The sequence below is a fragment of the Zootoca vivipara genome, chromosome 6 (genome assembly GCF_965207765.1).
Source record: "Zootoca vivipara chromosome 6, rZooViv2.hap1.1, whole genome shotgun sequence".
NCBI classification, from domain to species: Eukaryota; Metazoa; Chordata; class Lepidosauria; order Squamata; family Lacertidae; genus Zootoca; species Zootoca vivipara.
Window position 1 is genome coordinate 59175935 of NC_142589.1, and position 17857 is coordinate 59193791.

At 44.7% G+C, this 17857-nt stretch overlaps 1 protein-coding gene across 1 annotated transcript; it reads right to left on the reverse strand.

Moving 5' to 3' along the window:
• Window positions 1-847: 847 nt before the first annotated feature.
• Window positions 848-17279, reverse strand: PPT1 (palmitoyl-protein thioesterase 1). The gene is made up of 9 exons (XM_035117842.3): window positions 17156-17279; window positions 11372-11481; window positions 8942-9069; window positions 7967-8037; window positions 6702-6804; window positions 6502-6592; window positions 5693-5791; window positions 3254-3325; window positions 848-1791 (listed from the first exon to the last, which is right to left on the reverse strand). The coding sequence occupies exons 1-9, from the start codon at window positions 17268-17270 to the stop codon at window positions 1669-1671; spliced, it is 912 nt and encodes a 303-aa protein (XP_034973733.1). The 5' UTR covers window positions 17271-17279; the 3' UTR covers window positions 848-1668.
• Window positions 17280-17857: the final 578 nt, after the last annotated feature.

Here is a 17857-nt window from a genome sequence, read left to right on the forward strand (position 1 = left end):
CAGCTTGAGCTTGTCTGAGGAGTCCTGGGAGTGTTTTCACACAAGTCTCTCAGAGCCTGCCGTGGCTTCACCCAGAATTTCATTGTGGCTAGCGGTAGTGGTGGGCAAATGCATTCATGGAAATGTTTCCTGGCTTTGTTAAAAGCTGTTACCACAGAGGCCACTGACATCTGTTGTGTTGGCAGGAAGATCTTGAACTAGCCTGACAACCTCCCTACATCAGCCCCCAGAAAGTCATCTCTCCACTCACCAAAGGATTGTCGTGAAATAATTCAGATGTTTCAAATGAAGGGATTCTGAAATTTAAAAGAATGGAGGAGGGGGGCAACACATAAGGGGCAGGAGAGAGTTAGCATGCATAACTCAACATAGTATATTATGGGTGGGAAAACTGTTGGCTACCCAACTTCCATCAGTCCTAGCAAGCAAAGCTAGTGGTCAGGGATGGTGTAGGAGATGTAATCCAGCAACAAGTGAAGGGCTGCAAGTTTGCCAGACTCATGTATACTGCAACTTGGAAGATGCAGCAGTTGCTTCATCATCCAGCCTCTGCCCTTTAGAACCCAGGTGGGAGTTTGGGGAAAATGACACTTCTGCTTCTTCTAAGTGAGTATCTCTACTGAACTGCAGGTCTTGTGTTTACACCTATTGCTAGATTACTATTCCCATAATTCCTCATTAGCCATAAAGGTGTTTTTTTTTGGGGGGGTGAAGGGAGTTTTGAAACCACCAACACGGGGAGCAGTACCTCTTCTATTGCCTTCAAGAGGAATGTTGCTTCATGCTAGGAGTGAGGATGCAATCTTCCTCTACAAAAGAAAGCAGTGCCGCTGCTCACTACATCATCTTAGTTAAAACATTTTTTATTGGAATGTGTTGGTTTTTTGTGTGCTATTGCTTATAACACAGTACAACGCCAAGGAGCTTGAATCACCATTTCTTAACATCCTGCCATTCACACTGCCCCAGTAATACAGTATTGTTGCAAGTATAAGTCCCCTGTTTCTCTTGTGTACCACAGACCTACTGCCTGCTTTCAGACTTGCAGTCTGGTGAGAGAAACATAAGCTAGTGCAACACCCCACCCCCATTTTATCTCCTGTTCTAACAAGAGGTATTAAATATCCCATCCCTGAGAGCTGCAAAAGGTTATCAACTGCAATATTGCATCCTTAGTTTCACACAGCCTTGCACAACATGCTCCACAAGCAAATGTGTTCATTTTGATGGCTGCCTGTTCTAATAAAATCACTAAAGGAAGAAGACAAAGTGATCCTCCCCTCCTGCTGTAGTCAAGACATTTGGGGGGAAGGAAAAGGTTGGCACAGATCCCAGAAAATGGGGCTGATAAAGCATTGTAACCCACATCAATTTTGCCATCCCAAAACAAATACGAATGACTTTTCACATAGCGGAAAGGACTGTTATATTTCAATGCCTCTGCAGGGCAAAGCTGATGGCTGTATTGAATAAAGGTATAGAAGACCTACTGAGAGAGTTCAATTAATTGGTGTTAATCCTTATATCAAGCTAGCCCCCTACCTAGCAGATTAGTGAGAAGTCTCTCCCCTCCAGCCAAGCGCTATAAAGGAACACACCAAACACTGCCAGGAAAGTCATCTCCAGCAACACAGAAAGGCAAGCTCAGCCTGTGGGTCGTCATCAGCTTCACTGTAAGAATGGCAAGATGTTCTTGTAGAACCATTCTTCAGAAAAATGGAGGTGATCTCCTTCTGCACCCAGGAACACCAGCTTCCCTGCTTGGTCCATTTCCTTCAAACCCAATCGATCCTGAAAGAAGGAACACAGAGTAACAAACAGATGGACCACAGCTGGAAATCACCATGCAAAACGTAGGCAGCAGGGCATGTAGAGAAGGTGGCTTGGGATCTACTGGTTGAAAGAGTGTTGGCTTCCAACTATATGTCTTTTGACTTGTTAGCAGATCTTAGACTGCTAGTAAAAAAGTAGGCTGAACACTCCTGCCCACCTTGAGGTTTTTTCTTACAATCAAGGGGTATATATATATATTATTAAATAAATCAATATTAAGATCCTAAAGCTGCAATCATAAGCACTGGAGTAAGCCCTATAAATGGAGTTTCTGAGAAAACCAGCAAATGTTTTCACAGCTGCATATATAGAACAATCCTAAACTGGCTTACATCCAGTTTAACTATCAAGGCTTCCTCTGAGCAGAACCTGGGCCAATCTAGTTTGAGGGCACCAAGGAAAACTAGTGGAAAAATGCTAAAATCTGCCATTAGAACTAAGCTGCAGCCTAGGGGGGAATTCCATCAAGTTAACTAGCGTGAATGTAACTTAATGAAGCAGGGACTGTAAAGGGAAGTAGCAGTGACAAGAAAAGGGTATAAAGAACCAGGCTGTTAATTTTTATCCTCTAACTCCAAATGGTTCAGGGTAGTATCTGTCCACTTTGCCAGATGTTTTGCGGCTCACAGCCAGTGTATCAACTGCACTGATGCAAGAGTGTAGGGATGATGCTCTTCAAATATTTCTGCAATTTATACTATCTTAAGTTATATCCACTGATTTCAATGGGTCTACTATTCTGAGTACAACATTGTTGGACCTCACCCAATGTGTTGTCCCCATTAGCCGGGGCTGCCTTTTTAATTAATTCACAAAGGCTTTCAGACACTTAAAAGGTTGCAGTACTATTCCAACCAAATTCCTTTAACTTGCCCCTGAGAGGAGGAAGTAACAGTTCTTAAATACTGTATGCATTCCTAAAAGCTATTGAAGTCTAAAAAAGAGAAGACAGACAGACAGACATTTGCCTGTTGTTTTTGGAAGCGTGCACCCTGCTCTCGTAAAAGCTCGGAAGGAACGACCTTCCAGTGGTCAGCACATCTTCAGGTTTGGAAGATTATCTCTGCTCAGTCACACCAGCTTAGACTCATTTATCATTTTCCTGTCAACTGTCTCAATTTCAAATTCTGCAAATCAGTGTTTGTAGAACAGTATTTATGCAGCTCTTTAAGCAGACAACTTTAGAGTGGAATTTACTTGCATGCAACTATGCACATCTGCAGGACCGGGAACCCGGAAGAGGGGAGCACCCTAGAGTGTCCTCTTGGCTCCCCATAGCCCAAAGAGGAAGGTCGTATTGTGAACCACAAGCACTCCCCACTTATACACAATTCACTAATGCATGGGACCCCCAGAACATAATCCCCCATGTTGGTGTCAAATTCTTGATAGGAATAATATCAATATTTGGGATAGTTACCTCTGTGTACAGTGAGGTCTCTTGCAAGGGAATGGTCTCTTTGGCCTGACCGCTCCGGTAGTAACCAAACCACTGGGGGAAAAGGAGAGCAACAAAATGAGTCACTCACTGTTGCAATGGCCAGTTCATACCAGTACCTACATGCACCAGGCCTGTCCCTGGAAAGACCTTTTAGGTTAGCCACTGGTTTGGAGTACAACTCCCATCTTGATGGCAGTTGCAGTCATGGACAACTGAAGTGCACCTGGTTGGCAAAGGTTGGTCTACAGCAGGCATCCACAAACTGCGGCCCTCCAGATGTTTTGGCCTACAACTCCCATGATCCCTCACTAACAGGACCAGTGGTCAGGGGAAATGGGAAGATGTCGTCCAAAACATCTGGAGGGCCGAAGTTTGGGGGTGCCTGGTCTACAGCAGTGATGGCCAAACCTGGCCCTCCAGCTGTTTTGGGACTACAATTCCCATCATTCCTGACCACTGGTCCTGTTAGCTATGGATGATGGGAGTTGTAGTCCCAAAACAGCTGGAGGGCCAAGTTTGGCCATCACTGGTCTACAGCAAGAGAGAGCAGTTTTCTGGGATCTGAGGCAGAGAGAGGTTTTCATCTCAGCCCTGCTTCCTGTGAGATGCTTTTCAGCTAAAAATGCCAGGGACTTAACTGGAGACCACCTGCATGTAGAGTATGCACAGTGCCACTGAGCTATGGCTCCCTCCCACACTGGTGAATCAACGCATTCATAAGACAACTTGCCAAATTCCCCTGGACAATAAAAAAAACAACTAGTTAACTTTGCAATAGAGCTTCCAACAAAAAGTAAAGTGCATGCATTGACCTATCTCAGGATGCTATAGTAAGTTCTGCAGTGCATCATGAAGGAAGCACAAAGTCAGCAGGCATACCTTCCAGAGCCTTTAATATTCCTGAGTATTTGCCTGCTCCTCGGCTGGAGTGGGCAAGAGAGGGAATGGCAGCATACTGCTTTAAGGAACCTGCAATATTCCAACTGGGAGCACACATGCATACACATCACCCCCCAAAAGGAATGTCACCACAGCGTCAGCATCCACAGTTCCCCCTTCTCATCTCAGCCCTATTTGCTTGCCCAGCAACCAACGCCCCTCACACGAAGGAAAAGGAGACTGCCACACTAGAGTCATAGAATTGTAGAGTTGAAAGGGACCCCCGGGGTCACCTAGCCCCTGCAACAGCCATGGAGATGGCCTTACACCATATATGCCTACTTGACCACTTGGATCTGCAGAACTGGGACCGTTGCACCTGCCACACAATATTCATTCCACATTTGTAAGAAATTGATTGCTTTGTGTGGCAACTCCCACACTTCGGAACTCCCTGCCTGTTGATATCAAGTAGGCATACATACTGCACTCTTTATGGTGCAAAGCCTATTCAGGCATGTTTTTAGCTCATCATTGATTTTAGACTAGATGGTGGTTCCAGTGAAGGTCACAGTCCATCACAAACATTAAAACAATTAGGTTAGCCACAGCCCTTCGGCATCCATCAGCTCAATGCAAAATCTTACACTGGTTATGTTCTTTAGGCAGAAATACAGATTATCTGCAACCAGCTCACCTGATACATATTTAACCTTACTTAGTTCAAACAAACTTGCGCATTTGAAGGGCAAGGTTAAGCTGCACTGTTGGCGCACACACAGTCTGTTTAACCAACCATGGCAATTCTTAGCTTGAGCAATTTAAAAGGGTTAGTTTCTGTTAATGATGTGCCAGTTATATACTGCATTGTTGCTGTTCCAATTCACAACTAAAGTGTGTCAGCTGAATATTATTTTATTTTATTACCGGGCTTGCTTTTATAAAATATATTATTGATGTTTGCAACATATTAATTGGCTTTTATGATAACACATAACCTGCCCTGGGACTACTGGGAAAGATTGGTTCAATCAATGAATGAATAAGCCTAACAGCTATTGAGGAGGAGGTAGCTGCTGGTGCATGCAAAATCACTATCCCCCTTCCCCACCACCAAAAAGGAGACCATGGGTATTCCCAAGAGGTGATTCAGTTTCCAGGAACAAGATGCAAAGGGGGATGCAATAACCTATTTCCTCCCTCCCTTCCTTCTGTTAGTTATATCTGGTTTGCAAAATCAGCCCCTTTCCATTTAAATGGATTCAACATGAAATGAAATGAATTTATTACGGTCCCAAGCCAGACTCACATACCGTACTAAACAAATCAGAAACACAATAAAATTAAGTTTAAGTTAACAATCAATATGACGATAAACAATTCAGTTATGACAGCAGTTAAAATATGGTTTAGGTCTTAATCTCTACAGTATTATCTATAATTTACTTCTAAGACCTATTCTACATGTGTTTTTCACACACATATGTGCGTACAGAGAGAGAGAGAGAGAGAGAGAGAGAGAGAGAGAGCGCTGCCCACCTCAGATGCAGGAGGGTCCACCATGGTATCATTGAGGAACTTCACCATCACAAATTTTTTCAAAGACATCAGATTTTTCTTATAGGTACTGTTGTTGCTCTGGAAAGAAGATGGGGGCACAGAGGGAGGGAGAGACAGAGAGAAAAGAAGAAGATTTAAGAGAATCCCAAGCTACCTTGGAATCTTGACCCAGGGCTTTACTGATAGCATTGCAGAAAATTTCATGCAAATCCTGAGCCAAGTGCACCCCAATGGTTTAGTCCTGCTGGCCCCATGACCCAGAAAGCTGTCTGTGGACGAACGCCACTCCCTCGGCCTGAAAGTGAGATGAGCGCCGCACCTTTGATTGGACTTAACTGCCCGGGGATCCTTTACTTTTTATATTATTATACAAACATATTGTTTGGGTACTAATTGACTACATGTTTAATAACTCACCCTTTAAGACAAGTCTTATAGTATATAACAAAACAAGTTAAACGTCAACAGCAACTCTTCCTCCAAGGAAGCAGAAGCATGTAGCTCCCAGGCATTCTTCTATCTGGTCTCTGACCAGATGCAGACCTTACAAGACTCAGCAAAGCTGCTCCATTGTGTGCCTATGAACCACGCCCTGCTTATCTGCTTAATTTTTGCATGTTTTATTCTACTTTTGCTAGCTTGTTTTTTCTTTCTTGAGCCCTTCCAGACCTTCACAATTTCACAATAAATTCCCTGCCGTTTACAGGGGGTGTTTTGGATTTGATGAGAGGGGTGGATGAGCAGCCCCATGTCCACAGACCAGCCAGGCCCAAACCTATCAAACTTACTCGCTCTTGATTGATGTCAGCCAGGAAAAGACTGTGCTTCCGGTATTCATCTTCATTCAGTGGGTCGTGCCAGTACTGGGCTTGGACCAGGCTGTAGTGGAGGGAGAACTGAGAGTTCAAAACACAAGCCAGAGCAAGCCCCAACCCCCATGCACATACCCCCACCCCACAGCATTCGACTTCCGCCAAAGTGGACTCACCGGTTCTGGACCACTGCAGTATAGGCCCCTAGGTCTAACATCCTTCGGATCCAGTCACAGAGGTGAGAACTCTCCCCGGGACAACGCGGAAAGCCATACACGCCTGTGGCAGCAAAATACCAATTTGCAGGCATTCAGGATCTGAACATGACACCAGCCATTAAGATTAATGGCCCTTAGTCATGCTTATTACTTTAATAATAATAGTTGTTGTTGTTGTTGTTGTTGTTTTATTATTTCTACCCCACTCATCTGTCAGGGTTTCCCCAGCCACTCTGGGCAGCTTCCTTCCGACACATGCAAAAACATAATAAAATGTCAAACATTTAAAACTTCCCAATACAGGGCTGCCTTCAGATGTCTCCTAAAAGTTGTGTAGATCTTTATCTCCTTGACATCTGATGGGAGGGCCCTCTGCCTGGTTCCCTGTAACTTTGCTTCTCTCAGCTAGGGAAACAGCAGAAGACCCTTGGAGGTGGGTGATGGGGTGGAGACGCCGCTTCAGGTATACTGGGCCGAGGTCTTTCAAGGTCAGCACCAACACTTTGAATTGTGCTTGGAAACGTACTGGGAGCCAGTGAAGATCCTTTAGGATTAGTGTTCTATGGTCCCAGCGGCCACTCCCAGTCACCAGTCTAGCTGCCACATTCTGGATTAGTTATAGTTCCCAAGTCACCTTCAAAGGTAGCCCCACATGGAGCACATTGCAGTAGTCCAGTAGTCCAAGCGGGAGATAACCAGAGCATGCACCACTCTGGCGAGACAGTCTGTGGGCAGGTAGGGTCTCAGCCTGCGTACCAGATGGAGCTGATAGACAGCTGCCCTGGACACAGAATTAACCTGTGCCTGCATGAACAGTCCAAAATGGCTCCTAGGCTGTGCTGCTGTTCCTTCAGAGGCACAATTACCCCATTCAGGACCAAGGAGTCCCCCACACTCGCCCAGCCCATCCCCCAAAAACAGTATTATGTCTTGTCAGGATTCAACCTCAATCTGTTAGTTGCCATCCATCCTCCAGCTGCCTCCAGACACTCACATCAGAATCAGAACCAGAAACCATTTTCCCTTCTGTCCCTAGCCCGCCGGAGATCATTGACCAGCGCAATCAAGGCCGTTTCAGTCCCATGATGGGGACTGAATCCTGATTGGAAGGGATCCATATGGTCCGCATCCTCCAGGCAAAACATCCTCTGTTGCTATGACATAACTTTCCCCACCTGCATTCTCACCATGTAGAAAACAAGAGACCACTCAGATGGACTTACCTTGGTGCTGACCTCCTACAGAAATCAGATTGAACATAGGGGGAGAGGGACATCTCTGCACCACCGCCCTCCTGCAAAGGGGGGACGGGGACAAAAACAGATTAAGCAGAAACATCCAAGGCAGAAGCCACATTGTCCAGACAGTTCTTATATGCCAGGGCAGAACGTAGAACTGGCAGGATTATATTGACTTTGATTTAAGATTGATTTTGTAATGTAATTTATATACATTAGATTTTATTATACTTCTTATTGGAATTCAGGTCGGGGTGGGGTGGGGTGACCTGTCAGATGTTCCCATCATCCCCAGCCAGCATGGCCAATGGTCAGGGGTGGTGGGAGGGGACACTTGATGTCATCTGAAGGGCTGCAGTTCCCCATCTTTAAGGTAGTCAGTATTGAGCTGGAGGGGCCAAGGGCCTGGTTCTGTAAAAGGCAGCCTCCTATGTCACAGATAGGTCATTCCATATCCAGTGATTCAACTTTTTTACCTCATCTCATCCAATTTTCTTAATATTTTGTACACTTGTTGAATGATCAAAACTAAGCTTAAATCTAAAATTTCAATTTATTTTTTTTATCTCATCCCGTTTGTGAGTTATGAAGGTTTGAAATTTTAAAAAATTGACAATTTTGGCCTTGCCGGACTGCACAAAAACTTTAAAAGCTCAGTCCAGAATTGACATACATCAAAACTAACAACACCCATCTCTTCAGAACTTTGTGGGCTTTAATATGATATGTCACATGGGGGACTTAAATTTAAAATTTAAAGTAAGTTACAAAATTGAACCTTTTAAAAAGTGATTTAAAAAAATAAAATGATTTAAAAATTCCAAAAAAATTGTATTGATTATTTAACATTTATAAGAGCCTTCTGCATGCAACACACGTGCTTTACCACTGCATACTACCAAAAGTTGCCCCCTTTCACCCAAAGCTCCTCCCTCATTCTGTAACTCTTGAGACACTTACAGGAACTGCCCTCCCTGAGAGAAGCCCATGGCGTTGTAGCCGCCTTGAAGCTTTGGGTCCTTTGCGAGTTCGTCACACACGAGTTTCACCTGGTCATTCACGTTCATGAAGAAGCTGTTCTCCATGTCCTGAAGAAAACGGAGAACTTGAAGAACAGGAGACAGCCAATGACTCACACGTGCCAAAGTGTCACACACTGAGCAGGACGAAGGCACGTCCCCACGGGAAGACGGCAGCTCCCTTCCCCAGACAATCAGCCCTCCTCCCTTCTGTTCAAAAACTAAGTTGCTAGCCCAGGGATAGGGAACCTGTGGCCCTCCAGATGTTTGCTCATTTAGGAGTATTTATGAAGCTTAAAGGTAAAGGTAAAGGGACCCCTGACCATTAGGTCCAGTCAAGACCGACTCTGGGGTTGCGGCACTCATCTTGCATTATTGGCTGAGGGAGCCGGCGTATAGCTTCCAGGTCATGTGGCCAGCATGACAAAGCCGCTTCTGGCGAACCAGAGCAGCACACGGAAATGCCGTTTACCTTCCCGCTGGAGCAGTACCTATTTATCTACTTGCACTTTGACGTGCTTTTGAACTGCTAGGTTGGCAGGAGCTGGGACAGAGCAACGGGGGCTCACCCTGTCGCAGGGATTCGAACCGCCGACCTTCTGATCAGCAAGCCCTAGGCACTGTGGTTTAACCCACAGCGCCACCTGCGTCCCTGGTATTTATGAAGCTTACAGTATATTAAAAATGCAATGATACAGCAGTCACAAGAGTGAGACAAGTTTGTATACAGATTTCCCTCACTAATAGTCCAATGTTTCAACAGGTGTCACTCTGCAGCTGAATCTCCTGGTCTCGAAGGAGCCAGATGTTTCCTTCCCAGGCCCAGCCTTCCTCAACGGGCAGAGAATCACCTTGAATTTGGCCCAGGAACAAATCAGTCGTCAATGTAGATCTATGAGCTGAGGGTGTAATATGCTGGCAGGATCAGCAAACATTTTGCAGTGTTCTGCATTAACTGTTATTTCTGGACCAAAGGCAAGAGGGAGACAGAGAGAGAGAGAGAGAGAGAGAGAGAGAGAGAGAGAGAGAGAGAGAGAGAGAGAGAGAGAGAGAGAGAGAGAGAGAGAGAGAGAGATGTAATGGAGAAGTAAAGAGGGAGAGATGAGGTTGCTGTGTCTCTCCATTGTCTCTGCTGGACAGCAACTCCATCAGGCTTCTCCTTCAAGTGCCTAGCAACAGCCGTTCCATCAGGATACAAGAGGGAGAGGGATAAGGGGTGAGAGGGACTACAGGGTTCTATGTCTATGTCGAAAACTTTAGCCGAGGTAACCCAGAATACATGCCTAGCTGCTTCCATGGGAAATAGCTTCGTCCAAGGGCTTGTGTGATTGTGTCTGGCCCCCGACAGCTCTCCACTGGGGAAAGGCAGCCCCCAATGCTTGGAAAAGTAATGCCAGGATGGAATTCGATTCAGCACCCAAGTTCTGAGCTCTGCATAGCAAAACCAAAGCCACAAGCTTGTGGGAGAGCTGGGTGGCTCAGCATCAGGACCAAATCCATTTAGATATCAGAGCTTAGGCGTAGATGAGGCTTAGAAGAGGCCTAGCCAGACGCCATCATGGCTTCAAGGAGCTCATAAGCAGATCTGAGTCCAAATCCAATTACAATCCACAGCTTCAGGGTTACTTCATGGGAATCTGCCCTTCTTAATCCCTTACTTGCTCACACCTGTTTTAAAGGTGTCCATGATGATGCCTTTAGGTTCTCCCCAGCCCTACTCAGACATGCACACCCAGTGTGATTGACAAGTCCATTGGGTCTGGGGGGAGGGGGGATGAGAATCTTGCTCATCAACAGGCAGGTCTCCTAGCCTTTCTCATGAACCAGCAAAGGTATGAGTGGGAAGAATTCAACTGCCTCAGAAGGGCAACTGCCTCCATTTATTCCCACTGGATTAATGAGATTACTGCTCCTCACCATACCATCATTTCATCCTCCTTCAGGCAAAAGAGATGCTGCTTTGTTCAAAAGGTATTTCCCTACAAACACACACACACACACACACACACACACACACACATACCCCAAGGCTAGTCTTGGCATTAAGACTGGTTGCCCCGATGCACAGATCCTTGTATGAAGCAGCACGGCAAAGACATGCAGCGCAGTCCACAATGTTCTGCACACTGTCCTTTAGAATTGAAGAGTTGGAAGGGACCCTGAGGGTCATCTAATCCAACCCCCTGCCATGCAAAAAATATGCAGCTGCCTCTTAAGGAGATCGAACCTACAACCTTGGCATGATCAGCCCCACACTCTAACCAACTGAGCTCTCCAGGCTGATAGCTGGGGCTCCAGTTAACAAAGTATGAAGAGCACCATTTTAAACACCGTCCCTACTTGAGAAAATTCACAATAAAAATGACACCACCTCAATTAAGTTGCTGCCAATCTTCAAAGACAGAACGTAAATTCCTGGGATTTTCTTCTCCACAATTTTTTTTATGTAACCCATGCTCTCAGGATTGCAGCAGCTGTCACCTGGGATTGAAGAAAAAAAGCAGACGAGGGGAAAGATTTGGGATCAGAAATTCAGCAACGGGACTGTTACAGTAGCATTCTTTTTTAGTCTCGCAAAATATATTTGCAAATTATAACAAACCTAGACCCAGCTCATGTGTTACTGGGCCCCCCAGGGGGCTATAGGGAAGCCCCATAGCCGGCTCCCACCTTAACACAAGTATCAGGGTGGTTAACTATTAAGGCAGAATTTTTAGTTGCTCAATTATTTTTCCTGAAAAGTTAATGGATTACATTAAAAGAAAATCCTGCATTTTACAAAAACTGCCACATAAACATCTTCTTGAGATACTGAAGGTCAAGGCACGTAATAAGCAGATAAACAAAAACACATATGTTTCTCGGTTCCACACAAACAACACAATTATCATTCCTGACCATCCTGGGCAAGGCATGTTGTTTCTTGTGCGAGGGCTGCTGAACGTCATCCTGGACTACACCTGGGAAGATAACAGTGATGACAAAGTGAATTTATACAAACGGCATTCATCTTCTCTCGCCAGTGAGTCAGGAGACTGACATCTCCCACGTAGACAAAGGCAAAAGGAATATATAATATTTATAATACTCCCGTTTGTGGAATGCTCTCCCCAGGGAGGTTCGCCTGGCACCTTCATTATATATATTTTAGGTGCCAGGCGAAAATGTTCCCCTTTGGCTGATTAACATTCTGCAGCCTTTTGAATGTGTCTGTGGGAAGTGGGCGGGTTATTGTTTTAGCTGTTTTAATCATGTACTTGTTTTATCCTGTATTTTATTCTGCGAACCTCCCTAAGATCTTATGATGATGGGTGGCATATACATCTAATAAATAATACTAAAATATAGCAATGGATTTCCGATTTCCTGACCAAACTTCAGCCATTTTGAGCCAGATATATACAACAGGCACTTACTTGAACAGCTGTAACCCAAAGCCCCACCCAAAGAAAGGGGTGGGGGAGAAGAGACAAGAGTATGGTTTTAGACACACATAGGAATACAGTACTGCACTTCAAAATAAATGCATGTCGAATGTGGCTTTGGACACGGCCCAGAGTTTCCTGTACCCTTGTTAACTGTATGCTCATGACATCAATTTAGATTGTTTGCCATTGAACATTAGTCCCAGCAGAGACAGGATATCAGGATTTTTTTATTATCCAAGCACAGGACTGAGACTTCACAGGAGGCCGGGAACTGAGGACATGTTATCTGGCAGATCAATGGTATTGTGAGAATTTTATATGAAGGGAGAGGGTGAATCTATTACTAGGAGGATAGCCCTAAGAAAGAAAGAAAGAAAGAAAGAAAGAAAGAAAGAAAGAAAGAAAGAAAGAAAGAGAAAAGAAAGAACAAGTTTGATAATCAAGATAAAAGCCCAGATAATATCAGAAAATGAGGTCTGGATGGATGCAAAATTTCATACTATATCTAACATTTCATGTTATTCCAGTTATATTTCACAATAGGTCTACAACCGCATATACAACATACAGTTGAAGCACATTTATTCTCCAAAGAATCATGGGAACTGTAGTTGAAGGGTGCTGGAAATTATAGCTCTGTGAGGGCTAAACTACAGATCCCAGGGTTCTTTGGGGGGGAACCATGTGCTTTAAATGTATTGTCTATATGTAGCCTTAGACCATATAAAGAAATCTGGCCTGATCTCACCAACGTGGGACTCCAAAAGAGCGTCAGGGGAAGAGACAAGATCAGCAGGAAACTGGAGGAGGATCTTGGGCGGGGAAGCTGTACATATCATCTTCCCCTAAGAAAAAAAATATTAATCGCCCAAGCAGCTCTGCCATCAGTTTCCTAGTCATCAGCCCCTTCCTCATTTGTGCTCCATCCCATGGATAAAAGCAACAGATCGTGAACCCTTGGGAGTAAAAGTCCGAAAAAGAATCAAAAGTGCAACAGGGAAGTGCACATCCAAATTTCAAACCTCACTCTCAGTAGTGAGTGTGCTTAACATCTTACATGGTTATTTGGAGTGAGTAAGAACCCTAAGACAAGAAGTCTGGAGCCTTGGCCTTTATAAAGCTGAATGATCACACAAATGCAGCCATGCTCTAAACCAGTCTTTAATTGAGGCTGAAATCACTGTGAAGATTCATGGAAGTCTGGAGCCTGTGGCTTTCAGGAGATACAAATATTCTCTTTTATACTGTGGCTGGAGGGGTGGTCTTGGCCTGGAGCCAGTTCCTCTAACTCTTTACCCCTGGAAAAGAAATATTATCACAGGGCAAAGAGGACAAAACTGTGGCTCCTCCAGATGTTGCTGACACCAGTGCCCATCAGCAAGGACAGTGTCAAGAAAGATGAAAGTCCACAAATATCAGGAGGTGCACAAGGTCCCCCGCCCCTGTCCTAGAGTCAGCAACTATCAAGGAGGCTGGGTAAAAAAAGGGCGACCCTCTACCCCCACCCAAAGTGGACTAACAAGTAAGCCTCCTAATGTAGCCCCTCATCCCCTCTAAACACCCCTTTTGCAATTGGTCCTCTTTCAAGGTTGGAGTTGCTAAATGGTCAAGGGTCCCTTTACCTTTACCTTTTACTCCAAGACGTCTTGTCATTTCAGGATGCCTTTCCATTTGCAATTTCTCAGCAACTGCTTTAGGGCAGGGCAAGGGTTAGGGAAGAGAATCAAACTGGTCTTAAGGAACAGCGTTAATGCTAACTGCCCTTTCTCACTGTCTTATTCAACTGTAAATGCATGTAACACTTGCAATGTTATTGTCTGGAACTGGATGCTATGTTTTGTACGGCATTCTTCCAATTTTGTAAATTCTGGTTTTTTAAAAGTTTCGTTTTCACTTCTGTTTAGTTTCAGTTATTTAATGATGTTGGTCAGCATATTTCTTTGAGAAACAGTGTCCCATGATCCCAGTTACAGAGGCAGGAAGCCCTTTTCATCTCAAGGGCCACATGAGGAACGGCTTAGGGAGCTGGGTATGCTTAGCCTGGAGAAGAGAAGGTTAAGAGGTGATATGATAGCCATGTTCAAATATATAAAAGGATGTCATATAGAGGAGGGAGAAAGGTTGTTTTCTGCTGCTCCAGAGAAGCGGACACGGAGCAATGGATTCAAACTACAAGAAAGAAGATTCCACCTAAACATTAGGAAGAACTTCCTGACAGTAAGAGCTGTTCAACAGTGGAATTTACTGCCAAGAAGTGTGGTGGAGTCTCCTTCTTTGGAGGTCTTTAAGCAGAGGCTTGACAGCCATATGTCAAGAGTGTTTTGATGGTGTTTCCTGCTTGGCAGGGAGTTGGACTGGATGGCACTTGTGGTCTCTTCCAACTCTATGATTCTATGATTCTATGCATGCCTCCAGGTGATGAGCAGGGCAAGAGGCAAAAGTGGGCACAGCAATGAATTTAATGTTTACCCTTTGTTCAGTAGGCTAGTTTCTACACACATCCCTCTCCATCCTCATCCAGGCAAGAAAGATGCCCTATCAAAGTTGAAGGACACATTCCAGCCAAGCAAAAACACTCAAGGAGGGTGCAAAGCAGGGCCAGCAAGGGAGGGATATGGGCTGGGGAGAGACCCAAGGGCCAGACAGAGAGCCCTGGAGGGTTTGGTTCTGGACCTTCAGTCCCCCACCTCTGCATTAACACAAATTATAATAGATTTACCTTGACTGAGATGAGCTTTGAATGCCCAGCTCTTTTCACACCACTCCAGTTATTCAACCATCCCTTTGTATAATCCAATTAAGTGATAAGATCATAAAGGGAAGGATGGCACTTTGAACAAGCTTCACCAGATTTCTTGCCACCTGTCTGTTTATGCATCAAACACTGCATTTAGACTAAAGCCAGCAGATAAAAAAGGTCACTGTTGGCAGGATAATGACACTGAGGTAGTTGTTAAATATTACTGCTATATTTATAAAAGCTGCTTTCATCTGCACTATTCATGCTTGCAGAAGCAAGCTTCTTTTGTGCACACGTGTGTCTTTTTATGGTATGCAATTGGCAGAAGGATGAGCTGTGTCAATCCACTTTTCAACTAAAGTAGTCTACACATCAATCACAGCAACCAAGGAAGAAACTGTGAACACCCAAGAAATGCTAGAAAGATTGTCACTACTGTCCGACAAGTCCTCTCTTAAGGAAAACCACTAGGAAGAAATGCATACATGCTTTGGTGAAATACTGGATCAGTTTCCTGCAAGTTGATAACCTAGTAAAACACACAGTAGGAAATGTGATTGGCCAGGCTACTGGGGAGTACAAGACTGGGGTCAGCAAAACATGGGCTACAATGGAAAACTGACCCTCTGGTTTAGATACCAGTCAGTGGTGTCCAAACTTTTTTCAAAGAGGGCCAGATTAGATGAAGTGAAGGGCCGTGAGAGCCAACCAAAGGGCCAACCAAAGTTGTTAACATTTTTTAAGGATTTAAGTTGTTGAGCTTCTTTTAGGGTTGAAGTTGTTAGGATTTACCCCAGGAAATGAACTGCCACAGGGCCGGATTAAACTGACCGGTGGGCCGGATTAGGCCCCCCAAATGGACTTTGGACATGCCTGCTCCAGACCCTTTAGGCTGCTTAATGACAAACAGGAGACAGTGACTTGGAAGGAGACTTGTTTTTTAGTGTCACAGTCACAGTGTAACTGGTGCTGCTTCTGTTCTCAAAGCACTACAAACTTATGATTTTCCAGATAAGGAACTAAAGCTACAGGACCATCAGGTAGTTACCACATTACTGTACCTTCCTTCTGAAACCAAAACAAGAAAGCCACAGAGTTTCACCCTAAAAGAAACCTTGCTGGGAAACTGAAGTGGTGACTTTGAAGAAGTCTGTTTGTAGCAGAACCCATACTTGAACCCATGTCCAACAGTTTAACAACTAATTAACACTTGCTTTGCTCCATCCTATACACCATTTTGTTTGTTTTTTGCTTCATAAAGTTAACTGACAGTGCAATCCTATGCAGATCTTCTCAGAAATAATTCCCAGCAAGTTAAATGGGGCTTATTCGCAGGTAAATGAATAGCCTCCTGCCAATTAGCAACCTGTAGACAGATACTAAACTACGAACAAGCCCCACTGCTGTTATAGTGTTTAAGGCTGTGATCCCCACTTACCGGTACCTATTAACAGATTAATACTCCTATTAATGGAGTAAGATCCATTGAATTAAATAGGCCTTACTACCAAGTAGACATGGCTAGGATTGTGCTACAATTCGTTTTGTTAAAGCACCTCATAGTACATGCTATACAGATGTTCCCAGTGCTTTACCACAACGAGGCTGGAACTCCGTGGGAAAGCGTTTACTCAGAACCAGGGTTCGAATTTGCACCCAGCCACAAAGCTGACTAGCCTAGTCTTAACAAAAAAAAAATCCTTCCAGCAGCACCTTAAAGACCAACTAAGTTTTTATTTTGGTATGAGCTTTCGTGTGTATGCACACTTCTTCAGATACACACACAGATACACACACAGATATACACACACAGATACACTTCTTCAGATACACAGATGCACACTTCTTCAGATAGCCTAGTCTTGTGTAAGACTCTCACAAAACTGCTGCGAAAGCAAAACAAAAAAACCCGGGATGAACATTTAAAACACCCACTCTCCCGAGTCAAAGCACCAGCCGAGACCCTGACTAGATCCCGCTCACTCACCCATGCCATGCCAGATGACCAGCGGCACCGGCCCCGCCGAGCTCCCGGGACTCAGCCAGCAAAATCCGCTCAGCAGCTGGAGCAGCAAAACTTTCTGCAGCCTGGCCGACGCCATCTTGCATCTGTCATATGACACAAATCCCCCCTCCCTTGCAGCCGAAGAAAATACAGTACAGTACAGTCCTGTATGCCATGTGCACAAAGAGGAAGTGGGCCTGGCCCAGCCTTCTCGCCTCTTCAGAAAGGAGGAGCTCTGGGAACGGGAGACTGGAGGACTTGTGTGGGAGGGGCATCCAATTAAATAACTAAACGAAAATCTCATTCTGTTTCATGCTTCAGCCAGTCTTCACAACTTATTTGTTGCATTTATACCACACCTTTTTCTCCAAGTTGCTGTACACAGTCCCCCCCCCAGTCCTCCCCCCCTACCCTTTACAGTTGGCTAGACTGCTTTAGAATTACGGTGCTGGAGGAGACTCTGAGTCCCATGGACTGCAAGAAGATCAAACCTATTCATTCTGAAGGAAATCAGCCCTGAGTGCTCACTGGAAGGACAGATTCTGGAGGACTGTATTTTAAACTGGCAGACATGCCTGGCCATGATGCCTGTTTGCAATGAATAGAACAAGCTTTCCACTGCCAGATTTGCAGTGGAACTCTATAAATGCATACTTCAAAATAAGCCCCTTGATTTCAGACATA

Coding starts and splice junctions, on each gene's coding strand:
- PPT1 (XM_035117842.3), bottom strand. CDS start 17,270: ATGGCGTCGGCCAGGCTGCAGAAAGTTTTGCTGCTCCAGCTGCTGAGC. Junction 8,038..8,941: donor TCTCAGGGAGGGCAGTTCCT/GTAAGTGTCTCA, acceptor CCCCCTTTGCAG/GAGGGCGGTGGTGCAGAGAT. Junction 3,326..5,692: donor TGGACCCTCCTGCATCTGAG/GTGGGCAGCGCT, acceptor CTTTTCCCCCAG/TGGTTTGGTTACTACCGGAG.